The sequence below is a fragment of the Budorcas taxicolor genome, chromosome 9 (assembly GCF_023091745.1).
Source record: "Budorcas taxicolor isolate Tak-1 chromosome 9, Takin1.1, whole genome shotgun sequence".
Classification (NCBI taxonomy): Eukaryota; Metazoa; Chordata; class Mammalia; order Artiodactyla; family Bovidae; genus Budorcas; species Budorcas taxicolor.
In genome coordinates, this window is record NC_068918.1 from 25,505,648 (window position 1) to 25,533,380 (window position 27,733).

The 27,733-nt window shown below is 37.3% G+C and overlaps 2 protein-coding genes across 2 annotated transcripts in view; one reads left to right on the forward strand and one right to left on the reverse strand.

Moving 5' to 3' along the window:
- The window catches only part of KPNA5 (karyopherin subunit alpha 5), a 46,509-nt gene extending 44,218 nt beyond the window's left edge, over positions 1-2,291 (reverse strand). The window contains exon 1 of the mRNA XM_052645715.1: positions 2,239-2,291. The gene's annotated coding sequence lies outside the window, so the exon portion shown is untranslated. The remainder of the gene's footprint in view (positions 1-2,238) is intronic.
- Positions 2,292-4,339: 2,048 nt separating this feature from the next.
- ZUP1 (zinc finger containing ubiquitin peptidase 1) lies at positions 4,340-26,406 on the forward strand. The gene is made up of 10 exons (XM_052645714.1): positions 4,340-4,444; positions 6,104-6,676; positions 10,840-10,950; positions 12,889-13,010; positions 14,868-15,036; positions 17,890-18,078; positions 18,369-18,534; positions 23,106-23,257; positions 24,324-24,544; positions 26,267-26,406. Exons 2-10 carry the CDS (start codon positions 6,118-6,120, stop codon positions 26,312-26,314), a joined length of 1,737 nt encoding a protein of 578 aa, XP_052501674.1. The 5' UTR covers positions 4,340-4,444; positions 6,104-6,117; the 3' UTR covers positions 26,315-26,406.
- Positions 26,407-27,733: the final 1,327 nt, after the last annotated feature.

Genomic DNA, 27,733 nt, shown 5'->3' on the forward strand with positions numbered 1-27,733 from the left:
CGTAAATGTGTTAAATTTATAGTACATAGAACACAAACAGAAGGTTTTGATTTATAGATGGTTAAAAATTATGAGTCAAACTCAGGAAAAGAGTATTGAATGATCATTCAAGAGCATTAGAGCTATAAAAGAAAGATGCCCAAAGGAGAAATCTTAAGAATGTTCACATTTCCATGGAAAGCAAAGGAAACCAAACATAAATAGAAGGATCAGAAGAAAATAAGAGTCATGAAAAAGAAGGGAATTTAAAAGATAAATATTTCAGTTGCAGTGACACTAAAAAAAAAATAGTCACTCAATTTATTCATTCATTGATTTATCCCGCAAATATTTAAGTGTCTGCAATAAGTCAAGTGCCATAGGAAGGTAGACCTGATAATCAGGTCACTGGTAAAGACAGAGAAATTTCTTTAGTGGTGGAACTAAAGGTAGAATGGAAAGGGCTGAGGACTTTACAATGCTTTAAAAAGTACTTTGCATCTCTTAACACATGTATATAGTTGTGCAATTAAAATACATGTATAATCAACCAATATCTCTTTATAAAACAGTCAATAAATTAATTTTAGCAATACTGTGTGCATCTACAAATACTTATGTCTAGAAACAGTTCAATCTAACTTTCTTAATAACGTTTAGCATTATTCTCTATTTTATATATAAAAGCTCTGTTGCACTAATAAAAGCTTAGGCTTGGAAGGGAAAAACAAAGTTAATTACCAAGCAAACTGGGCTTCATATTAGTTGTTGAATTACACTCAACAGTATAATATCTTAGCAAAATGAAATGTTCGCAGCAATAAACCTCTTTACAATATTTACCACCTATACATTAGGCATCTTCTAAGCCACTGGCCTCTAAACTTTTGATCACATATCCTATGCACACAAAATACATTTGGGAATGCACCCTCAATATGCTTGTTTATTTATATATGCATATTACTAACTTAATAAACTATCCAATTATAAATTCACAGAAATTTTTTTTAAAAGAATAGTTTTATAAGATAAGCAGAAGTTCTAATATCTTCTCCCCACATCTGATTGAATTACCTTGTGCCTCCCAACACACACAGCAGACAGTACTCCTAAGATCATCAATCTAGGCAATGACAAATTAAAATCTTTCAGTATAAATGCTAACCAAATAAAATCTCGCGCCAGCAACTCATATATTATTTGTTTGTTTTCCTTCTATAGTACTAACTTCTTGTCTCTTATTTAACATCTGCATCCTCACTGCAGTTGCTTTAAAGGGGATATAAAGTTCAAGGAAAATGATTTTTTAAAGCTGCCTCACCCAAGGGGATTTTCTTTCTCTGGAATATAGCTTAAAAGACTGTACTTCAAAGCCTGCTGTCTCATACAAGTTATTTCAAATATAAGAAATGCCAATCAAACACTATAATGTTGCCAGAGGAATTTTTTTTTTTTCAGTCATAAGCTTATTTTTGACTCCACTCTTTGAAAAAACTGTGCTGAGGTTAGGCAAACAACTGGAATCTGAACTTTTTCTAAAACATATTAACGGAATTTCTTGTCTCCATAAACCCTGCGTTTCTATGGGCTTGGGTGTCTGTTAGTAAAATGACAAGATCAGTACAAAGGGGAAAGTGCAGCAATCAGAGCCCCTACAAGCAAACAAGCAGTACTTGAAGATCTAAAGGACAGAGCTATTTCCTGTTTACCATGAGAGAAAGTCACTTTTTTTTTAATAAAATATAAATCATGGAATGCTGTAACTAAGAGACATCAGATCAGGTTTTTTTTTTTTAAAGTGTTCAAAAAAACGAAGAGTAAATGCCAGTGTCATATTCTTTTGAAGTAGCACTATCCCTTCTCACAGATTTCAATTCCTCTCATCTCTTGTGCATTAGTGAGGAGACACTATTAAACTGTCAGCTTGGAAGTGATCTAGCAGAAGCATCTAACCCGCGCTGGCCCGCGTCAGCACTGAGCCCTTCCAGGCATCTGCGCCAGGTGGACCGCAGCGCTGGAGGTAGAGGGTGCGACATGTAGGCCCCTGGGGCTGAACCTGCCTTATTCTGGACACAAAAGAACTTCTAACAAGCTGAGCTGCGGAACAGATTGCTGAGCCCCTGAAGTGACAGGCAACGTCCGATAAGACCATGTACCGAAAAAAAAAATAACTGCCGAGAGACAGCGGAGCAAAGCGGCGAGAAGATCCTGTGCCTAAAGCTCCTGAGCATCATCAGGGAGGCTCTGAGCTCCCTGCGCCTTCGCGTCCTCAAGGGAAACGTCTGGCCGCCACGCCCCCGCCACCGCTGTCTCCCTCTGGAGAAGCTGAGAGAACCCGGCCCGGCCCGGAACCCTTTGTTGCTGCTGCTACTGCTGGTAAGTCGCTTCAGTCATGTCCGACTCTGTGCGACCCCATAGATGGCAGCCCACCAGGCTCCCCCGTCCCTGGGATTCTCCAGGCAAGAACACTGGAGTGGGTTGCCATTTCCTTCTCCAATTGTAGGGGAAGATAAAAACAGTGGCCTCAGGAACTAGTAGCTCCCGAAAGGACCAAACCCGAGACTCACCCCACCTGGCGTGTGTCACTCCCACTTACCCATTAATGTGGCACTAGCCGGCGCCCTGACTTCCCAGTCCCCGGCTGTGGCGGCTGCTGCGGTAACTGTGGGGTCAGCACTCCGCCCCTAACGATGGGTACAGAGACCAGGCTCACAACTCAAGATGGCGGCCTCCTGCGCCCCTTACTCTAGACCCCCAAGTCTGGGCTCCCAGAAGCCCTTGCACGCGGCAGAGGTGGTGGCGGCGGCGGCGGCGGGGGCGGCGGCGGCGGCGGCGGCGGCAGCGAAGCTGCGGCTCCGACAGGCAGAGGGGCGGAGAGACGCGGACGCCCCAGCCCCACCCACTCATGGAGGATCCGGCGACTTCAAGACTGGGATTTTAACTCTGCGCGTTGCTGTGGCAGAAGTGTGTCCTACTGCCCTGACAGCAGTAGTGCTCCCTGCCAGTTCTGTCATTCACCCGTTCGTTCTTTTGTTCATCCATCCGCCCAAGCTTCCATCCATTCATTTATTCATTTTACAGCGTAGTATTGACGGAGGGACTAATCTGTGCCAGACTTGATTTGATGTTGGAGGTACAATAGTGTACACAACGGATAAAAATCCTGACCTCGTGGAGCTTCATTTTCTTCAACCTCATTCACTTCTTCCTATCTTCTCTGTTCATTTGTTTCAACCTTTCAGTTGAAAATTTTTGGATGCCGTGACATCTGTGGATTTTTTTTTTTTTGCAAAACAGTAGCCACTGATGTATGAAATAAATAACTCCAAGTAAAGTACTCTTGATTTTTTATAACACACATACAGCCTTGTTCAACACATGATTCAACCTTGGGGTTGAACAAGCAGTATTGAAAACAGATTGTTTTCTCTATGTAGTTCTAGGCACAGAATATGCAAGATAAATAACACATGATTCCTTCCCCAAAGAAGCTCCTGTTTTCCATCTCTTGTTCTTTTTGTTCTCTTTTCTGGGAAAATTTTTGGGTTACCTTACAGCTCTCTATTAATATGATTTTTTAAATTCTGATATTGTATTTTTTAAGTACCAAGAGCTGTTTCATGTTTTTAATTCAGGGATCAAAATAGCGTTATCTTGTAACCGTGAGGAAAGAGCAGGTCTTTGCCACCCTCCATAGTTAGAGGACTTTGGCACGCTGTAACATTATAAGCCCTTGCTTGATAACGTGAGAGTGCTACTCAGTCAGGCCCTGCTGCTGCTGCCAAGTCGCTTCAGTCGTCTCCGACTCTGTGCGCCCCAGAGACGGCAGCCTACCAGGCTCCCCCGTCCCTGGGATTCTCCAGGCAAGAACACTGGAGCGGGTTGCCATTTCCTTCTCCAATGCAGGAAAGTGAAAAGTGAAAGTGAAGTCGCTCAGTCGTGTCCGACTCCTAGCGACCCCACGGACTGCAGCCTACCAGGCTTCTCCATCCATGGGATTTGCCAGGCAAGAGTGCTGGAGTGGGTTGCCATTGACAGTGGATATTGTGGATTCGTGTAATGCCTTAGGACACAACCTGAGAATTCATTCATAGAGACCTCTGAGTCTAGTGTCTCTTCTTAAATTAGGCGTTGGAACCTTGACGGGGAAACGACTACGACTCCCACAATCCACCACGACCCAGATTAGCGTGCAGAGGTTCATGCTGGGATTCCTTCTCTTCCGGGGAAGAGAGGAAAAGCTTTTTTGAATGTGCGTCCGGAGGCTGAGGCTTTTCAGAGTCGCTGGTTCTCTTATCGGTTAACCGTCAGTGTCTGGGTAAAAATAAGGGCCTACCTCAGTTTTTCAGGCCGGGAAAGGGAATCGACACCGCGCAGCACTCCTTTGCCCGCGAGCCAGACGGCATCTGCTGCGGGATCCGAAGAGGAAGGGCAGTGTGACAGCTGCCGGCTCTTCAGGCGGGTAGGAACTGACCGTCCCAGCCCCGGATCCCTAGGCCGAATGCTTTGACCCAGTTAGAATCGGGACTGGTTTCATGTCCTGGCCTTGGGAGGTTGCCATGGACCTTTGGGCAGGCTCCGGCACCCTCCGCCGACCTCCACACATGTGTCATCCACTTGTCCTAAGTGTTGGGGAGCTCAAGCACACCATTCTGGGTCCCGGCCCGGGAAAAGAAGAAAATTCTCTGAGTGTCACATTCTTTGCACTGATGGTTTGGGAGAATTTACATCAAAATCAGAGACTGTTTTCACTTGTCTGAGGAAAAGGGGTGGGGGGCAGGGAGACGAAGTTGGGCGATTCTATTAAACTAAATTTATTTAAATGGTGGGGATAGTTTCCTTATTTTCATTTTCTGTTTGTTTTAAAACAGTTTCTAGCTGAAAGATAGTCTAGGTAGTAGAAAGGTTGTGACTGTGCTTGCTTTTAAAAAACTTCTTAGCAAAATTTGTGTCAGAGCCAGAACTTTGTAAAACCCAGAAGTGACTGCTGATTCAGTGTAACTCATTTTGTAGGCCGAACCTCAGAAAGGTGAGGTGTGTCATCTAAAATTATGAAACCTGAGGTTATAACCCAGTTCTCTTGACTCTGGAATCAGTGCTCTTTTTAACTGTGTTCACTGTGCTTTTATATTTTGGGTGGAGAGTGCACCTCTGGAGCCTGACTGGGTTAGCATTTGGGCTAATCATTTTCTGGTGCTGGTGACTTTGAGCCAGTTTCCTTCATTTATGATCGTGTGTGCCCAGTCAATTCAGTCCTTACAACCGCATGGGCTATAGCCTGACAGGCTCCTCTGTACATGGGATTTTCATGGCAAGAATACTGGAGTGGGTTGCTATGCCCTCCTCTAGGGGATCTTCCTGACCCAGGGATCCAACTTGCGTCTCCTGCATTGCAGGTAGATTCTTTACCACTGAGCCATCAGTGAAGCCCAGAATGATAGTAATAGTGCTTTAATTAGTTTGACATATAAAACTCTTTAACTGTTAGCTGCTATTATGAAATTTGTTTATTTGTGCAACTGATTGTTAACAACTTTAAAGTTTTTGTATTTAGATATATTGGTTGATAAGGTTTCTTCTCTTTGTTTTCTCTTACTTGGCTTATTTTACCTGGGCGAGTTTATATATATTATTTTTTCTTTACCTCAGTCCAGACACACTTTGAAATTTTTGAAAAATTTTTTATTTCAATTTGCAGTATCATTGCCTTTGTTTAGGGATTCCCTGGTGGCTCAAACGGTAAAGAATCTGACCCAGGGCTCCATCCCTGGGTCAGGAAGATCCCTTGAAGAAGGAAATAAGAACTCACTCCAGTATTCTCGCCTGGAAAACCCCATGGATGGAAGAGCCTGATGGACTACAGTCCATAAAAGTCAGACACGACTGAGCAACTTCACTTTCGCTTTGCCTTTGTTTTATCCAAACCATTAACTTGAAATACAGTAGTTGAGATTTATAAATAAATTAGTATATTTGAGGAACAGTAAGGACATTGAAAATTTCATCTAAATAATCTAGTTATAAATAACATATATAGTTGTTCCAAATCCTTTTATAAAATGTATTTTCTTTTTCTTCAGCTCTTACTTTCTAACATAAATAACATTGTATTCTTTTCTAGTTACCTGCTCTACCATGCTATCTTGTGATATTTGTGGTGAAACAGTATCCTCAGAACCAGACATGAAGGCTCACCTAACTGTTCACATGGAAAATGAAGTTATATGTCCATTTTGCAAGTTGTCAGGTGTGAATTATGATGAAATGTGTTTTCATATTGAAACTGCTCATTTTGAGCAAAATGAACTAGAAAGAAACTTTGAGAGGATTAATACAATACAGTATGGAACTTCCGATAACAGGAAGGACAGCAGCCTACAGTGTAGAGCAGACATTAATTCAAGTGTTCATTCAGCTTGTGCATCTAATCAGCCAAAGATTTCAGCTCAAAGCCTGCCTAAGGACGGTACTTTAAAACATAAAGACTTTTATTCAGAGAACTTAACTGAATCTAGAAAATTCCTGAAAAGTACGGAAAGACAGTCTGACCGAACCAAAATTAAAGAATCAATTTATGAAACGATGTACAGTCCTCCTGAATGTCCATTCTGTGGAAAAATAGAAGATAATAGTCAAGATATGGAAACTCATGTGAAAACAAAGCATGCTGATCTTTTAGACACTCCGTTAGAAGGTAAAGTATTCATTTTATATAATAAGTAGAATATGTAGTATCCCAAAAGTTGGTTTGTAAATAAGATTACTACAAATGTGTTTTTAATTTCAGTTTATAGCATTGCTCATTTGCCATTATTATAATATGAAACTACTATAACGGAAAAGAGTTTTGATGCAAACAATAAATGTTTCATCTACTTCGAAAGTAGCTGTAGAAACTTGAGAAGAAGTAGACTCACAGTCTAGTTTCCAGAGGAAGAAAGTGAAAATGGAAGTGTTAGTTGCTCAGTCCTGTCTGACTCTTTGTGATCTCATGGACTATAGCCTACAAGGTTCTTCTGTCCATGAAATTCTCCAGGCAAGAATACTGGAGTGGGTTACCATTTCCTTCTCCAGAGGATCTTTCCAACCAAGGGATGGAACCTGGGTCTCTTGCATTGCAGGCAGATTCTTTACCAACTAAGCCACAGGGAAGACCAGTTTCCAGAGGGTATTCTTTTATTTACCACCCAGGCCAGTGGCATCTGGATTCTCTGGGATTGTGATTTTCTGTTACTGAGTTCTACTTTGATTCTTTCTTGATCAGAGAGCAAACTATGATTTAAGTTCTTTTGAATTTGTTGAAGTTATTGAAACTTGTTTTATGGCCTAAGATATGGGATATGGTCTGTTTTAGCACATATTCACATGTTCCATAGACATTTGAGGAAAAAAAATTCTGATGTTGTTGGATCAAATGTTCTATATTTGTCAGTTAGAGTGTGTTGTTTGATTGTGTTCAGATCTTCCATGTCCTTACTGATTTCCTGTCCAGCAGTTCTACCAGTTTTTGGAAGGAGGTTACAGTTCGCTATTATGATCTATATATATCTATATATCCCAGTATATTTGTCTGTTTTTCCTTTAGGCTCTATCAGACTTGTTTCATATATTGTGAGGCTCTGTTGTTGTTGCATACAGATTTAGAATCATGTGTCTCTTTGATACTGTTGAGTTTTAAGAATAATTTATATATTGTGGATGCAAGTCCTTTATTGGATTTTACAAATATTTCACAGATATTTTCTCCCAGTCTGAGACTTGTCTTTTCATTCTCTTAACAGTGTCTTTCACAGAAGTTTTTACTTTTAATGAAGTTTGCCTTATTTGATTTCTTTTTTCATGGGTTGTGCTTTTGGTGTTGTATCAAAACTCTGCCAAACCCAAGGTCACCTTTCCCATGTTATCTTCTAGAAGTTTTGAATTTTACATTTAAGTCTGATTCATTTGAATAATTTTTATGAAAGGTTAAGGAGAGAAAACCTATATGCAGATCAGGAAGCAACAGTTAGAACTGGACATGGAACAACATACTGGTTCCAAATAGGAAAAGAAGTACCTCAAGGCTGTATATTGTCACCCTGCTTATTTAACTTATACGCAGAGTACATCATGAGAAACGCTGGGCTGGAAGAAGCACAAGCTGGAATCAAGACTGCTGGGAGAAATATCAATAACCTCAGATATACAGATGATACCACCCTTATGGCAGAAAGTGAAGAGGAACTAAAAAGCCTCTTGATGAAAGTGAAAGGAGAGTGAAAAAGTTGGCTTAAAGCTCAACATTCAGAAAACGAAGATCGTGGCATCTGGTCCCATCACTTCATGGCAAATAGACGGGGAAACAGTGGAAACAGTGTCAGACTTTATTTTGAGGGGCTCCAAAATCACTGCAGGTGGTGACTGCAGCCATGAAATGAAAAGACGCTTCCTCCGTGGAAGGAAAGTTATGACCAACCTAGATAGTATATTGAAAAGCAGAGACATTACTTTGCCAGCAAAGGTCCATCTAGTCAAGGCTATGGTTTTTCCAGTGGTCATGTATGGATGTGAGAATTGGACTGTGAAGAAAGCTGAGCGCCAAAGAATTGATGCTTTTGAACTGTGGTGTTGGAGAAGATTCTTGAGAGTCCCTTGGACTGCAAGGAGATCCAACCAGTCCATCCCTAAAGGAGATCAGTCCTGGGTGTTCATTGGAAGTTCTGATGCTGAAGCTGAAACTCCAGTACTTTGGCCACCTCATGCGAAGAGTTGACTCATTGGAAAAGACCCTGATGCTGGGAGGGATTGGGGGCAGGAGGAGAAGGGGATAACAGAGGATGAGATGGCTGGATGGCATCACCGACTCAATGAACATGAATTTGAGTGAACTCCAGGAGTTGGTGATGGACAGGGAGGCCTGGCGTGCTGTGATTCACGGTTCACCAAGAGTTGGAGACGACTGAGCGACTGAACTGAAATGAACTCAAGGAGAGGGCATATATTCATTTTTTGAATTTTAATAAATGCTATTGTTTAGGAAAGTACAGGTTCACAGTAAAATTGAGTAGAAAGTACAGGGAGTACCCAAGTACCCCCTGTCCCTATATCCTCCTAAACTCCTCCAGCATTCAACAACCCATACCAAGTGATACATTTGTCAAAGTCAGTGAATCTGCGTTGATGTCAATATCACCCAAAGCCCATGTTTATATTAGGGTTCACTCTTGGTGATGTACACAGGTTTTGACACATGTATAATGACATGAACCCACCATTTAGTATTTAGTATCATACAGAATAGCTTCACTGCCGTGAAAATCCCCTGTGCTCCACCTATTCATCCTTCGCTCCCTGTGGCCACTGGCTACCATTGATCTTTTTACTGTCTACATATTTTTGCCTTTTTTAGAATGTCATATAATTGGAATCACATGCCATGTAGCTTTTTCATATTGGTTTATTTCACTTAGCAATGTGCATTTAAGATTCCTCCATGTCTTTTTATGGCTTAATAGCTTTTTTTTAAATTGAATAATATTCTTTTGGATGTTCCACAGTTCAGTATCTGGTCACCTACTGAAGGTCCCTTTGGATGCTTCCAAGTTTTGGCAATTACGAATAAAGCTGTTATAAACTGTACTGGCTTTTGTGTGGACAGAAGTTTTCAATTCATTTTGGTGAACACAAGGGAATTCGTGATTTTTGGATCATATAGTAATAGTATGTTTGGTTTTATAAGAAATTGCCAGACTTTTTCAAAGGGATTAGACCATTCTGCATTCCCACCAGCAGTGAATGAAAGTTCATGTCCTTGCCAGCATTTGGTGTTGTCAATGATTTTGTTGTTGTTCGGTCACTAAGTCACATCCAGCTCTTTGTGACCCCCCATGAACTGTGGCACACCAGGCTTCCCTGTCCTTCAATATATCCCTGAGTTTGCTCAAACTCCTGTCCATTGAGTCAGTGATGCCATCCAACCATCTCATTCTCTGTCACCTGCTCCTCCTCTTGTCCTTAGTCTTTTCCAGCATCAAGGTCTTTTCCAAAGAATTGACTCTTCATATCAGGTGGCCGAAGTATTGGAGCTTCAGCTTCAGCATCGGTCCTTCCAGTGTATGTTCAGGGGTGATTTCCTTTAGGATTAACTGGTTTGATCTCTTTGCTGTCCAGGGGACCCCCAGAAGTCTTCTCCAGCACCACAGTTCAAAAGCATCAATTCTTCAGTGCTCAGTCTTCTTTACGGTCCAACTCTTACATCCATACATGACTAGGAAAAACCAGAGTTTTGATCATACAGATTTTGACTAGCCAGATTTTGGTCATTCTAATATATATGTAGTGTTGTTTTATTTTAATTTGTAATTTTCTAATAACATCATCTGTACCCAGTATCAGCTAGGTCTTGGTCTTATAGAGGTACCATTTCTCTCTTGGGCAAGTTGTACCTGTCTGTCTGAGGTACTGGTTAATGGATGCAGCTCTTTGATCTTATGCTTCCAACTAGGGCATTTGATCCATGCCCAGCTTTGTGCTGAATGCTTGAATTCTGCCTATCACCACTTAGTTTGGAGGGTACTGAGAATCCAGCCCCCAAAATCCATATCTAGACTGACCACTATTTACCATTTTTTTTTCCTTTCTACTTTTCTTATTTTGACTACAGAGCTGAATATTTATAATTAATATTTTCTTTCACTGTAGTGATAAGAGGTTTGTGCTTATGCTCAGTCTTTCATTTAGAAGTAGAAAATTGCTTTAAATCCAGCTACAAAGAGCTTTTACTTAATAAAGTTAGTGAGTAGTAGACAGTCTTTGACTTGATGTGAAAAATCTAAAGATTTTAAAAATAAAACCAACTAAATTATATTTCTAATACAGACTGTAATCAACTACTCTATGACTGCCCTATGTGTGGGCTCATCTGTACAAACTACCATATTCTGCAGGAACATGTTGACTTGCATTTGGAAGAAAGCAGCTTTGGACAAGGTATGACTATATGTTTAAAGATAAGGATGTTATGATTTAATTTCTACTTCCTAGGACATTATCTACTTTTTAGATTAGTATTATAGAGGGGAAGAAAACACATTGGTTAAAAATAAATCTGTCCCTTAAAAAATTTTTAATACAGCTTCAACTTGTCAAAGATTTTTCACAGAAAAGATTGTAAAGGATTAACTGGTGTGACTAGCAATTGAATTAGGGGTGTGCATCCAGGGTTTTGACCCAGAACATCAGAAGATAATGAAATATTGTACCATTTTTTAAATCTTTTTGATTTAAAAGTTGAGGCCATTCTTCCAGCAGCTGGAAGTAATTGAATTTAACATCTTATCAGTAAAAGTTGTTGATGAGCTCAGAAGCTGCCATATGGCACGTGTCATTTTAAAAAGAATGTGAAGTATGTGACTTCAAAGTTTTTCAAGTACATTTTCAACTACTCTTCTAGCTTCTTTATTACCACTGACTAGTTTTATAAGAGATTCTAAAGTTTTCTTCTGTTTCCCTATCTTTTTTGCTAGTGGCATTGATTAAGTAATCATGATGGTGCCTTAGAAATGGAAAGATCCTATATGAGTTTCACAATTCCATTGAAACAAAATATAAAGTAGACAAAAAGAGAAACCAATTGTGTTCTACTGGATATCAGTTTCTTAAGGTACATAGATATCTCCTGTTACTGCAGAGGTTTCTAGTATTCATTATCAGCGATCCTAGTACAGTTAGTGATATCCATGGACAGCATTACCCGATCACTCAGCCTAATACCAAGATGAGAATTGCTGGAGTAAAGATGGAACAGTTCTTTACTAATTACGGTGGAAGAATAACTCTGATGTTGAGTTTCTGATAATTCTTTGTTTATGGTAAGCTTTGTATGCTGCTGCTGCTACTGAGTCACTTCAGTCCTGTCCAACTCTGTGTGATCCTATGGACTGCAACCCACCAGGCTCCTCTCTCCATGGTATTCTCTAGGCAGGGGTACTGGAGTGGGTTACCATGCCCTCCTCCAGGGGATCTACCCAACTCCAGGATCTAAACCGGGTCTCAGGCAGATTCTTTACCACTGAGCCACCAGGGAGACCCAAGCTTTGTATGGGTACATGAGTTATTTTCTGTAACCTCCATAGGCTTACACATAGGCTATGTGTACTCCATAGGCTGGAGTCTGAGGTGAATCTGAGTGAATCACTGTAGATAGCCTCATAAGTATGCTAAAAATCAGTTTTGGATTGTGTATTTCTGCCAGTAAAAGTGGGGACCAATTAGGAAGAGGTATCAGAGGCTGAGCGATTTGAAGGGAAAGAAAGAATATTCAGATACATAATTAAACCATCAAATTGAGAGGTCAAAGAGATGCTAGCCAGAGGGCACTGAATAATAGATGTGTAGGACACTGGATAGAGAGCAAAATGGGCAAGTTATACTATTTGCTTGAGGTCAACATTAGGTTATGATCTAATATCTGTACTTTGCTCACTTGTTTTTTATTCTCTTAATTATTTCCATCCTCCCCTCCCCCCCACCAAGTATTTCTCTTAAAAACTAATCTGCCTTATATGTATTAATGAGGGGCACCACTCCAGGGTGCTATTAATTTCTCTTAAGTTCTGGTTTCTTCAACAGATAATAATACTTAACTTCCTAACTGTTATGAAGATCCAAATGAGATATTTAATGAGAATTAATGAGACGTGTTTGTCACAGCCTAAACACTCAGTGAATATTAGTGACTTAAGTGAAGGTTGTACCCTTACAGAGGCAGTTCAAGTTCTGCTGGATTTATACTCAGTATTTCTATGACATCATAGTCATGAATAAACGGCAAAATAATAGCGTTTACTCCATTGAAAAAATATGTACTAACATATAAGTGAGCCTTGATTTCAGTCTTTTATTCTAAATATTAAAAATATATAATAGGTGTGAACAGAGCGCAGTGTTGTAGAGATCTAGAGTTGGCTCAGCAGCTTCAACAAGAAGAAGACAGAAAGAGGAGATCTGAAGAATCAAGACAAGGAATGGAAGAATTTCAGAAGCTGCAGGTACAATGATTAATAATAATTATATTATTTTGGTTTAGTTAGAGTTCTTATTTTTCAAACATGCTGTTAAGACTTCAGTTTATTAGTTTTGTCTTTATTATAATACAAAATATTTTTTACATATATTTTTTTATAGTTCATAACAACCACCGTTCGTAAGTATGCATTTACATACTGGAGCAAACACTTCTTATAAAGTGGCAGTCCCCAACTTATTTGGCACCAGGGACCAAGACAGTTTTTTCATGGACCTGGAGTGGCAGGGAGAATGGTTTCAGGTTGATTCAAGTCCATTATGTTTATTATGCTGCTGCTGGTCTGACAAAAGTTTCAGACAGTAATGCAAGTGATGGGGAGCGGCTGTAAATACAGATGAAACTTTGCTCACTCACCTACTGTTTATCTCCAGCTGTGCGGCCTGGTTCCTAACAGGTCATGAACTGGTACCCGTCTGTGGCCCTGGAGTTGGGGACCCTGATGTAAAGTATCTTACAGTCTTCCATACTCCATGAAGTTATTTTAGATTTTTTTTTTTGAACAGCAGAGGAAGAAATGGAAACAAAGAGTGCTTTATGTAGCTTAACTTGTTCAGGATTGGGCAGTATCAAATGGTGAAGCCTACTTTTAAACCTATGTTAATGGAGAAAACTAAGAAATTGAGACACAGAATTTTAAACGTTTGCATAAATACTTAAAACAGAAACTTAGAATTAATGTCTCCTGAGTCTTAAATTCTTTTAGTGACTGCAGTTCAGGAATTTAGAAAGAACCACTTTTAATGGAAAATGCTTTTTCATGAAGTTTGAGCCTATCAGGTGAATGGTAGTATCTACTGAACTAAACTGGTAGCTTCTTTTATATTTTAACAGCTTTTTCGACTCTTTTCAGTCCTAACTTGCTGTGGACTATGTAGTCATTTGCTAATAATGCTCATAGATTTTAAATGTTCTTTTTCTATGTGCTTATAGGATAATGTCTGAATAAAAAGGGTTTATGAATGAATAGGTTTGAAAATGTTCAATTAAACAGGTTTGTGTACCTGATGTCTTCTTAAAGCCTTTAATATACTAATATGCATTGTACATATCGTAATCTTCCTGAACTTGTTTGACCTCTAACTTTTTTTCCTCTGATTTCTTGCACATGGCTATTCTTTCTTTAGAATATCTAATTTAGGCTATTTTTCTCATCCATGGTTCATCTATTTGCATAATTATTTTCCCACCAAGATTCAGAGGAGAAAAAAGTTGACTTTTCCTATATCTTCTCTACCTTATATTATCAATACAGCAGTTTTCAATGTTTACGGGAGTATTAAGTTGATTATGTAACTTTGCAGGTTAGTTGTTTAGATCTCAGAAATATTTTTGTAGGGGCTGTTTTAACATATTATTTTAGGTTTTCTGTCAGTGTGCAAAAACATAGTTCATTTACTGCATAGAGTAAATACCTGAGTGAACTGTGGATTAAATAGGCCTTTCTAGGCTAGCCCAGGAACCAAGTAACAAGTACAGGTTCCTTGACAGGTTGTCTTGAAAAAAATCAGCAATATGGTCAGAACTCATCTGCTTTTCACATTACTATTAATAGGAAGATTGGATTCTCTACTTTCCCTACTTCAAGGAAAACAAGTCTCTTGCCATGATGGTTGTTTGTAGAGAAAGGCTGTTATTAACTCAAGGATTTTTTTGTGTGCGTGATTATTTTTCATAAAAATCTGTAAGTTGACTCATATAGAAGTCTATAAACCAGAATGTTTCAAAATATATTTCCAGATATATAAAATAGTGGTAAATTTTTCACCTCATTGATATAAAGGGACATAAAAATTAAGTCATTTGTTTTTATGTTCAATAGAGACAATATGGTTTAGATAATTCTGGAGGGTACAAACAACAGCAGCTACGAAATATGGAGATAGAAGTAAATAGGGGAAGAATGCATCCATCTGAATTTCATAGAAGAAAAGCTGATATGATGGAATCACTAGCTATTGGTGTTGATGATGGAAAAACAAAAACATCTGGTGAGTATTTAAATATCCAAATCATGGTTTTAATATTGCATACATCACTGAAGTAATAGGATTATTTGAATTGTGCTTGATTTTCACAACCCACTGTTTATATAGTTTTAGGTGAGACCATGTATTCAAATAATTTTTTTGTGTGTTGTTTTAAAACTCCTGACCTTTTATTTTTATAGTAAATGATTCACTTTTATCTTGTATCAATTTACTTGACATTTGAAAACAGACCTTTGAGAATAGTTTTTATTGAGAGCTTACTATTTTCCAGACAATTGCTGTCTAGTAGAATGTAAGTGAGCCACATAAATAATTTTAAATTTCCAATAGTCACATTAGAAAAATAAAGACTAGGTAAAATTAATTTTAATATTTTTCCAGTATATCCAAAATATATTTCAGTGTGTAATCAGTATTAAAAATTATCAGTGCAGTATTTTGCAATCTTTGTACAGTCTTTAAAATGCAGTGTGTATTTTAGTTTGCAGAACATCTGAGTTTGGACAAGCCACATTTCAGGTGTTCAGATAACCATATGCAAATAGTTTCTGCCCTATTGTTCAGTATAGTTTTAGACACTAAGACCTTTATATGTATATATTGTGTCATGTAACTCTCAAAAGAAAAATCTTGTGTATTAGATTTTTCTGGATAAGGAAATTGTGTCTTAGAGAGATTAAATTACTTTCCTAAGGTAAGGTTGGGCTTCACAGGTGGCGCTAGTGGTAAAGAACCTGCCTTCCAATGCAGGAGACATAAGAGATGCAGTTTCAGTCCCTGGGATGGGAAGATCCCCTGGAGAAGGGCATGGCAGCCCACTCCAGTATTCTTGCCTGGTAAATCCCATGGACAGAGGAGCCTGGAGAGCTACAGTCCATAAGGTTGCAAAGAGTCAGACATGACTGAAGCAAATTAGCACAAGGTGAGGTTGTGTAGCTAGTTATTGGCCCAGTTGGTATTCACAATCAGATCTGCCTTGTTCCAAAGAATGTATTTTTTTCCTGATATCTTCCACATTTATAAAAAACTATATCTGTTAGTATAGTTAAAAAATATTATATGAAAACAGCTTTGTTCCTGCCACCCAATTTTTATGAAACTTAATGTTTTTAAGCTGTAAAACCTTTTAGATGTATTTTAAACCCTTTGTGTACCCCTCTTTGATTTCTAATTTCTCCTCCTCCACAAAGGGAATCATTATCCTGAATTTGGCATTTATCAATCTCATATATGTTTTAGTAACTTTATCTTGTATGTGTTTCCATAATAATATATAATCTTTTATATTTTAAACTATATGTAGGTTGGTGTACAATATGTGTGCTCTGATTGGATTTGCTTAAATATGTTGATTCTTAAACTGTGCTGCTTTCACTTTGCTGAATAGAATTTGCTGTTATGACTTACATTGTTTCCAGTGTTTTATTCTTAAAAATTATGAACAGGTTTCCTCCTCAAAAGTTTCTCTAACATCCAGACCAGAAATACTAGATTAAAGGATATTTGCATAATTAATTTCATTAAGAGTATTATGAAGTTGTTTTCTAGAATGGTTGTAACCTGCATTAGATCGTTGTGTTTTTGACTCACACTTTATATTGTGACACTTTTAAGTTTTTGCCATTTAATGGTAAGATACTTAATTGTATATCTCTGATGACTCCTGAGTTCGTTTCTTCTGTAAATAACCTAGCCCCTTTCCTCGTGTCCGTTGGGTTGTTTGTCTTTTTCTTATTGATTTTTGGCAGTCCGTTAAGTATTCAAGATATTATTTCTTCATTGATGATATGAGGAGCAGTTTTCTTTTTCAAACCTATAATTTGCCTTGAACCCAGGTCTCCCGCATTGCAGGTGGATTCTTTACCAGCTGAGCTACAAGGGAAGCCCGAGAATACTGGAGTGGATAGCCTATCCCTTCTCCAGCAGATCTTTCCAACCCAGGAGTTGAACTGGGGTCTCCTGTACTGCAGGCAGATTCTTTACGAACTGAGCTATCAGGGAAGCCCAAATTTTGTATGTGGTGTCTTTAATTAGGCAGAATTTTAAATTTGAATGTAATCAGATTTCTCAGTCTTTCCCTTTACTTGTGTCTTAAGTGTCTTATTTAAGAAATTCCTCCATCTTTGATATCATAAACATATCCTTTTATATTCTCTTTAAATATTTATACCCTTAAAATGGATAACCAGCAAGGACCTACTTTATTAGATATATAGCACAAGGAACTCTGTTCAACATTATATAATAATTGTAATGGGAAAAAGAATTTTTAAAAGAACAGAATTATGTATAACTGAATCACTTTGCTGTATACCTGAAACTATCACATTGTTAATGTTAATCAACTATACTCAATATAAAATAAAAAGTTAAAATAATTATGTATATATATGTACATAAAAACAACTCTTTCATGTAGATCTTGGTATTTTTTAATGCCAACTGGAACTAATTATATCACATAAAAATCAACTCACTGTGATAAACCATAATGAAGTTTTTAAATTGGGAGCAAATTGATTAGAACTGAGCTTCAGAGAAAATGATGTCCAGCACAATGTATAATAAAATGGAGAGATAAGAAGAACATTCATTCAGCAGTGTACTTTTATGTTGCAGAAATAAAAAAGGCAAACAATTTCAATTCAGCATAATAAGTGATATGCTAGTGTTAGGAATCTTGCATTGTGTAAAACAAGCAGGACAATAACTAAGACTATGTCAGTAAAAAGGTAGAAGACTGAATTGGCAGGATTTACATGTGCCTTGAGAAAGAGATTGATACTGGAAATGTATGAGACAGACATAGAAAGGTGATACCCTTCTAAACCTTCTAAATCTCTTCCATTTTAGGAATTATGGAAGCACTTTATAGGTATTATCAGAATGCTGCCACAGATGTGAGGCGTGTGTGGCTTTCTGCAGGAGTGGATCACTTTCATTCATCTTTTGGTGATAAAGGTTGGGGTTGTGGTTACAGAAATTTCCAAATGCTGCTTTCATCATTATTGCAAAATGATGCTTATGATGATAGCTTGAAAGGTATGTGAAATACAGACTCTGAATTTACCATCTAATAAAGTACATATGATGTGGAATGAATTAATATATAGTATGCATATTAAAATTAATAGCTTTAATAAAGATGTATTTTAGTGGATATCTGCATTACAAATCTTCATTCTGGTTGTAGGAAGAGAAAATGATATAGTAGATGTCAGAAATAACTGTCTTAAAAATGATAGGTTCTTGCAGAATATATGATGTACTGCTAAGTATTATTCAGTACTTTAGTAACTGTCATATTACATGTTTGCTTTGTATAATTTTAGGTATGTCAGTTCCTTGCATTCCAAAAATTCAGTCTATGATTGAAGATGCATGGAAGGAAGGTTTTGATCCCCAGGGTGCCTCTCAGCTTAATAACAGGTTACAGGGAACAAAGGCCTGGATTGGAGCATGTGAAATATATACCCTTCTCACTTCCCTAAGGATAAAGTATGTACCTAAAAAGCCAAGTTAATGTTATTGTCATATCTAGGAAGTTTTTGTTGTTTGTGTTTTTTATCAAAGGGATAGTTTAAAAATAAAATTTCAGTTCAGTTCAGTCGCTCAGTCATGTCCGACTCTTTGCGACCCCATGAATCGCAGCACGCCAGGCCTCCCTGTCCATCACCAACTCCCAGAGTTCACTCAAACTCACGTCCATCGAGTCGGTGATGCCATCCAGGCATCTCATCCTCTGTCATCCCCTTCTCCCCCTGCCCCCAGTCCCTGCCAGCATAAGAGTCTTTTCCAATGAGTCAACTCTTCGCCTGAAGTGGCCAAAGTAATGGAGTTTCAGCTTTAGCATCATTCCTTCCAGGGAACACCCAGGGCTGATCTCCTTTAGAATGGACTGGTTGGATCTCTTTGCATTCCAAGGGACTCTCAAGAGTCTTCTCCAACACCACAGTTCAAAAGCATCAATTCTTCGGCACTCAGCCTTCTTCACAGTCCAACTCTCACATTCATACATGACCACTGGAAAAACCATGGCCTTGACTAGACGGACCTTGGTCGGCAAAGTAATGTCTCTGCTTTACAATATGCTATCTAGGTTGGTCCTAACTGTGCTTCCAAGGAGTAAGCATCTTTTAATTTCATGGCTGCAAAAACCATCTGCAGTGATTTTGGAGCCCCAAAAAATAAAGTCTGACACTGTTTCCACTGTTTCCCCATCTATTTGCCATGAAGTGATGGGACCAGATGTCATGATCTTAGTTTTCTGAATGTTGAGCTTTAAGCCAACTTTTTCACTCTCCTCTTTCACTTTCATCAAGAGGCTTTTTAGTTCCTCTTCACTTTCTGCCATAAGGGTGGTGTCATCTGCATATCTGAGGTTATTGATATTTCTCCTGGCAATCTTGATTCCAGCTTGTGCTTCTTCCAGCCCAGCGTTTCTCATGATGTACTCTGCGTACAAGTTAAATAAGCAGGGTGACAATATACAGCCTTGACGTACTCCTTTTCCTATTTGGAACCAGTCTGTTGTTCCATGTCCAGTTCTAACTGTTGCTTCCTGACCTGCATATAGGTTTCTCAAGAGGCAGGTCAGGTGGTCTGGTATGCCCATCTCTTTCAGAATTTTCCAGTTTATTGTGATCCACACAGTCAAAGGCTTTGGCATAGTCAATAAAGCAGAAATAGATGTTTTTCTGGAACTCTTGCTTTTTCGATGATCCAGCAGATGTTGGCAATTTGCTCTCTGGTTCCTCTGCCTTTTCTAAAACCAGCTTGAACATCTGGAAGTTCACGGTTCACATTAAGGAGCAATAATAAAATGAAAGACTTACAATGGAAACCAACCACACATACCCTGTTTCTTGATCTTCTCTATTCTCAAGTCTTACTTCTTAGAGATGGCTGTCACTTTCATTGTTTTTAAATAATATGCTTTCATGGCTTTTTCTTGGTTTGTCAGCTTTAGACATTGTCTGTTACATTCTCCTTGTATCTCCCACCTGTTTCTCCTCACTTTTTATAACACAGTTAAATCTCAGTTTTTATTAAGTTAGAGTCATAACTATGTAAATATTATTCACTAATGATTTTATATCTTTCCTGAAAAGCTTTTTAAAGTTTTCCTTAAGAATTGCCTTCCCTTTTCCCTTTTACTGTTTGTCTACATCATGGTCAAGTTTTTGCAGAAACTCCACTTATGTAGCCTGAGGAACTCCTTATTCCTGGAGACGTTTTTCTTAAAGCCGATTGTCCTTCTCTAGTCTGGGTTTTTTGCTTCTAGATCCTTTCCATAGCTCTAATCATGTTGCATACCTTCACTCTGTTGAATTGGATCCTGGAGTTTTTCCTGGATTCCATGTCTTTCTCGTTTTTGGATTATTCTCTTTCACTTGAACACTTCCTTTATTAGCTTCCTAAGAAAGGACACCTAGGCTTGTTACTGAGTGATAGTTTGTGTTGCTCTATTATTCTTAACTCAGAATCATTTATGGATCAGATTAGGTTGTTCCTCTACTGGCTTCTAACAATCAGTATTACTTAATGAGAAGGCAAGATGTACCTGGAGAATCCTGTGGACAGAGGAGCCTGGTGGGCTACAGTCCATGGGGTCGCAAAGAGTTCAGTATGACTGAGGGACTAAGCACATAGTGGTTAAGAGCTTAGACTTTTTGAAATAAAATTGCCTACAACTGATTCTAGCTCTCTGCTTATTAGCTCTATGATTTAACTTGTTCGTACCCTAGTTCCACCATTGAAAAAAGAGCATATAAATAGTGACTGCATCATAGAGTTGTAGTGATAATATAGTGCTTAGACTGTGACTGGCATGTAGTAAGAGCTTAAGGGTTCACTGTTGTTTGATGAGTATGATCTCTCCAGTTTCTTTATTTTTCTTTCTGGCACTCCTGTTGGCTGCTGAACTTTTTTGACTTTTTGATTTCACTGGTTGTGTCTCACTTTTTGATCTTTGCTTTTTGTTTTACTATCTGGATTCTCAACTTTATCTCCTCACTACTGTATTGAAATTTTTATTTTAACAATGTTTTTCGATTTTAAGAAGTAATTTCATAGCATCATGGCCTTTTATGGTTGTAAAATTTTTCTATTCCTTGCATTTTTCTGTTTCCTCCATGTTAAGTTAGTTTCATGTCTATTTATTTTAGTCTGTTCATTTAGAAGACTTTCTTCTAACTTTTAAAAATCCTTACTGTTTTTCCTAAAGTGAAGAATGAGGCAGTAAAAAAGCTGATTGGCAGTCCTGTAGGGTTTCATGGAGCTTGTAGTTGAGAAAACTTCATTTCTCAGGTGGAAGTTTGCTGTGTGGTTGGGGACTCTCAAATATTAGTATAAGAGGGAGCCCTTTTCTCAGAGTCCATTCTTGCCTACAGTTCCTCCACTAGGTGAGGAGTTGATTAGTGACTTGCTCTGTTTATTCAACCTTCCAGTTAATCTCTGTTTTCAGCCTCAGTACTACTCTGTCCAGTACCTGGTGTGCATTAAACTTCTGTCCTCTTTTGGGTTTTAAGAAAGTTGTCTCTATTTCTCTGCATTCACTTTTATGTTTACTCTCTCCTGCTATCCATTTTCCAGAAATGTGTGCCAGTTTCTTGTCGGACCCTATTCTCTTTCTCCATAGGTGTTTAAATCATTTTCTCCTTCAGTATTATGTTGTTGCGCTTTCAAGAGGCATCAGAGATAAATGCTTATGATCATCTTTAATAGAAAGTTTGCCTTAAGCTTCATGACTGTATATTTCCTTTTATGTTTGTTTCCAAGTCATTTTGCCAGTGTTTTACATCATTTCTATATATGAGTTATATTCAGAGATAAAAATACTTCCTAAATTTTAAATAGAAAAATGACTGTGTGTATAATAACTTTCTTGAATTATTAAATTCAAAGGACTGTTTTAATGCCCTTTAAATTTTTCTTCTTTTCCTTTTTGCCAGTCTGTTCACACCTTCAGATTATTCATACTATATCATATTTTGAGCTTTTAAGTCATTTTTAAGGAAAGGAAAATTTTTGTTTAAAGTACCTGATATATCATGCTGTTTTCTTGGTACCTGAAATAAATTAGTTCTTTGTAAAGCCTTTTTATTACTATACCCTCAATTTGTTTACTAGTTATTTAAATGTCTTCCTTTTGCTCTCTATGAATTTATCCATAGAATACCATTCAAATTTTAAATCTAAACCTATAGTCAACTGCTAACCCAAGATCACTGTTCTTACTTGTTAATAGCTTTTCCAGAAGTTCATTTCAATATTTAAAGCTCAGGAGTAATCAGCTGAAAGTTATAAATATTAAACTTACTGAGGCTGAAGATAGCAACTAGTACAATGTGGGTGTATTTGGAAACTTTATGGCCAAGAAAGACAAGAATAGGATGTCTGTGCTATACTTTAAAGTGCAAATAAGTCTTAATTGTTTTTCCTTTCCTTTATACTCAGTCTTTTTAAAATAGTTGTTGAGAAATATAAATAATGCTCCTGGTTAAAATAATTTGATTTATTCATGGTTGACTTCCTCTTGAGGAAACAGTACCGGCATGGTCTGTTGCCAAATAGTAGATAGATATATATATAGATGGGGGTACACACAGGTTTTCTGTGATCTTTACAGGTATTCTTTTCTTGTCTATTATTGAAATTTGAGAGAACTGATAGGAAAAATATTTAGGATATTTTGATAACTTCTTATGGCTGCTGAGGAATTAAAAATCAACTTCTAATTAATCATCAGGTTTAGAGACTTTAGAATAAAAGTCCCCATGTCTCAGGTTATATGTAGACTCTTTAAAATCAGGTATGATCCTCATTTACTACGAAGGGAGATTTTCAGTGTGAGAAAATTTTTGTAACTTTGATAGCTATCATCAACCTTAAGTTATTTAAAGAATTTCCTCCTAAAATAACAGTTTTCAGATAAATAATAAAATTTTATTTCTTCTTAGGAAAACAATGATGAAATAAAATTAATTTAAAATGTTTGCATTTTATAACTCCATTGATAAGTTTTTAAAATATTTTCTAAATAATCCATTTTGTCAATTTTTTTATAGGTGTCGTATTGTTGACTTTCACAAGTCAACTGGTCCTTTGGGTACACACCCTCGCTTATTTGAATGGATATTGAGCTACTATGCTTCAGAGAGAGAAGGAAGTCCAAAAGTAGTGTGTACGTCTAAACCGCCTATCTATCTTCAGCATCAAGGTTAGTATAATTTATAGATACTGAGTGTAACTTATAAGATGATTTATTTATATAAGACAACTAATTAGCTTTTGCTTTAGGGTATGTTAAGATTCTGATAATAGAGGAGAGAAGTATACTGACAGTACTCTGATTTGTAGAGCTATATTGTCATCATAATACATTGCAGTAATGGATGATATCCTTGATATCTTTGGGGCGACCTGATTCAGGGCTACCTCTTCCTTTATTATTCATCGTTAATTTTTTTCAGGGCTTTACCTCACTTCAATGAGGCCTTCCCTGACCACCCTTTAAAAATTTTTAGCTCATTATTCTATCCCACTCTAGCACTAGCATTTCCTTTCCCTCTTCCCTGCATTATTTTGCTTTAGCTAACATATATAGACTTTACTCATTTACCTTGTTTATGGAGTATTTCTTCCTATTAGAATGTAAGCTCCATGAAAGCAGACATGTTTATTTTGTTTGCTTTTGTGTCACGAACTGTCTGGAACAGTGCCTAATGTGTGGGTATTTCATGAAATTTCTCAAGTGGGTGATTTGAATTGACAGGAAGAAAGAGAAGTAAATGTTAGGAATTTCATTGTTTAGGATATAAGCTATAAAAGTTAAGCCCTTCCCATTGAAATTATCTTATATATAAATTAACTTTTGTCTACCTTTTGGAACCATGAGTTTTTGTTCCCCAGCAGTTAAATTTCAAATCCTTTTATCTGAGATCACTTGAATAAAAAGGACTATGGGATTAGGAAAGGAAACTAAAATATTTGACATAGTAGAAGTAGAATATTTTGCCATGAAGCCTTTGGAAAACTAAAACTGAACGAAAGAAAACTGGAGGTTAGGAAGTAGAACTAAAGTTTTGTGTCTGAGAACTCAAAGAACTCAGATAACCAATATGTCAGAGGGACTGACTGTATTTATATACGAAACACACATAAAAAGTATATATAGGGTGTGTATATATGTGTGTGTGTGTGTGTGTGTGTGTGTGTATAGTAACTTACAGCTGCTCAAATAGGTATCTCTCGCACATTTGTACTCTTTTTTTATTTTTCTACAGGTCATAGTCGAACAGTTGTTGGAATTGAAGAGAGAAAAAACCGAACATTATGTTTACTAGTATTTGATCCTGGATGCCCTTCTCGAGAAATGCAGAAACTCTTAAAGCAAGACATGGAAGTTAGCAGTCTCAAGCAACTACGGAAGTTTGTGGGGAATTTAAAACATAAGCAGTACCAGATAGTGGCAGTAGAAGGTGTGCTTTCTTCAGAGGAGAAAATTGTAAGTATCTAAATATTTTTCATGTGATGCTTGGACAGGTTTAAGTTAAAAATCAATGTTATAAAAAAAAAAATCAATGTTATTCCTTTGTAACTCCTAACACCTCATTCTATAACATTAGATTGGCAAAGATCTGTTGTTGTTCACTACATCATTTAATTCCAGAATGGACATCTTTAAATTTCAGATGATACCCAAATATTGTCAGATACTTTGCTCAGAACTTCATAAAAATATTTAATTTTATAATACATTATTTAATTTTGATTATCAGGGGAGTAATGAAAATGGCAACAGTATGATAAGAAAGTCTAACTTAATCAAGGAGTTCAGCTCATATTGGTCTTAGTTGATTAAATGTGATTCTAGAGATTCCTGAGTCTCTATGTTAGGCACTTGGATATATTGGATGTACTATTGGAGGTATAATTATCACACTATTGAGAGAGTTAAATACTCTGAGGGACATGTTTTTCTTTCAGATTCAAGAACTGTTCATACACATAATACTTACTGGATATATACAGTTCCAGAAATTAATTCCAGTAGTGTTGCCTCTTTATCCCTTGCATTTAAGTGATGAGCAGTACATTATAGAAAAATTCCTAAGGAGTGGAGCCCCTCCATTTGTATAAACAGAAGCTATATGGTAGCATATCAAGTCTAGAAAATTTACAATTCTCTAATCTTGAAGAAAAAAAGTCCCTCTTAAGTACTCCACATTTGTTTCCCTCTAAAGAGAGAAGGGCTTCCCTTACGGCTCAACTGGTAAAGAATCCTCCTACAATGTGGGAGACCTGGGTTCAATCCCTGGGTCGGGAAGATCCCCTGGAGAAGGGAACACTTACCCACTCCAGTATTCAGGCCTGGAATTCCATGGACTGTATAGTCTGTGGGGTCACAAAGAGTTGGACAAGACTGAGCGACTTTCACTTTCAAAGGGAGAACAGACACCCAGTAGAGAGGAGCATTAATGAAGAATAATAGGATCATGAGGGAAAGGACTAAAGTTGTTTGAAATGAGAGAGAGCTAGAGTAATCTTTTTAGCCTCACAACTTGGGATATAAAGGCAAGGATTGTTGAAGAAGTTCTTCAATTTAATTATGATAAGTTTCTTTGCAAATGTTTATGCAGAGGTTTCTTTGCAATGACTTAAATACCAGAATTGCATTCCTTTTTTTAAACCCTATCATTTATTTGGCTGAATGAAGTTAGAGGTTAATTTTAACTGTTAGAAAAAGCAAGATGCTTGCTCACCAATATACAGATAACTTTTGAGATCATAGATGAGGTTAGATACTAAGATGGAGTTTAGCTGAGTATTTTATTTGGCTGTTACTTTTCTGGTCTTGAAAGAGAGGCATTGGTGGTATTTCTCTGCTCATAGTCTCATCTTTATCTCTCCTTCCCTGTATTTACTTGTCTCTTTCTGAGTTTCAGCCACATTTTTACTTTGGATTCATTATTCCATAAAAAGGTGATATTTTCTTTTTAATTTTTTGCATTTTATCTTTATCTCAAATTTTCTTTAATTTTTTATGGCTTGACTTTAAAAATGATTTCCTAATTTCCTAAATTTGAAGTTGTACTGTTCCTTACAGGATTTTCATGATCTTGAAAAAAAATTCCAGATTTTAGTTTTTTTTTAATATTAGATGATAATGCATATTTTAATTAATTGACTTGTCACTTACTTAACATTTTTAAAATTTCTTTTCAAGGCTAGGAGACAAGCTTCTCAAGTCTTTACAGCTGAGAAGATCCCTTGAAGAAGTCAGCATTTCAGTGATTGTGGAATTTTACTTTTTTTTCCAAATTCTGGTATTAACCTTAATACAACATATGAATCTGTGGATTTTCTAAATACTCCATTTATATTTTAATTTCTGAAATGTCTAAATTATACCTTTAGTGCTTCATTGTTTAGTAATTATTCCAATAAAATATCTTGTTTGCATTGTGAGTTTTGTATTTCTTGATTTATCCATGTTTCAGAAACTAGTTTTGTGTTATAGTCATATGACTATTTGTTGAGTTCTAACTTATGTTAGGTATTCTCAGTATTTTGCATGTATCAATTAGTTTGATTTCCAAAATATTTTATAGTTTTGTGAGACAAATACTGTTATTAGCCCTGTGAGGAAGCTGAAACTTGCGAGATTAGTAATTTGCCCAAGAAAGTGGCCCTAATCTAAGATGTGAACCCAGACTGTCTCACCTCCAAGCTCTTACCATTATAGCATTCTGCTTTATTCTGTTATTATTATATATGTAATGAAATTCCCTCCTCACTAGATAGAAAGAACCTTAATACTTCATAGGCATAATTCTGAAAAGAGTAATTTGCTTTTGTTAAATATTTACACTCTTAAATAACTGTGAGAGTCTTATGTTTAATGTGTCCTGTAAGAAGGAATCTTTCAGTTTCATGTTAGGATTGCCAGTTAAGGTTGAAGCAAGAATCTTATTCTGGCCAGTTTTAAGCAGAAGAGAATTCGTTCAAATTATCAGAAGTTCACAGAATCCACAGGTAACTAGGGAGCTATTCTAGAACAAAGGCAACAGTTGAGGCTAGAATATGGCCTAATACAGCAGGGGCAATCAGGTTAGGAGTTGGGGTAGAATGTCTGCTTAGATTTCAGATTCCAGAGAGAGCGCATCTGATTAGCATGTGACTGACTGTCTGCCATGGGTCAGAGGCCCTTTCTCAGAAAGAAATCTGGGTAGATGGAAAAAGAGATATTAAAAAGGAGAAGCAGTAAGGGGCTGCTACCCCATTAAAAAACGAACAAGAACTTACTTGAATGAAGTTCTATGAATATTGTCTATTGTATTAAATACTAAGTGTTGTACTCCTGGAATGAATAGTATTGCCAATTGGAAAATTCTGGAAAACCTCCTTTCTAATACTGTCATTCAGACTGGTAAACAGATTTCCACTCTATATCCCCATGCAGTTATGGTGCTTCATGCCCTCATTATCTCTTACCTAGACAGCGTAATATCCTCCTAACTGGTCTGCTTGTCTTGATCCATCTTCCACATAGAAGCCAAATTGTTCTAAAATACAAATACGATTTTGTGACTGCCTAGTTGAGTCCCCTTCATTGCTCATGGTTAAAATCCAAACTTCCTACACAATCTGGGCTCTGCTTACCTCTTCAGTTTCATCTCTCACCATGCTCAAA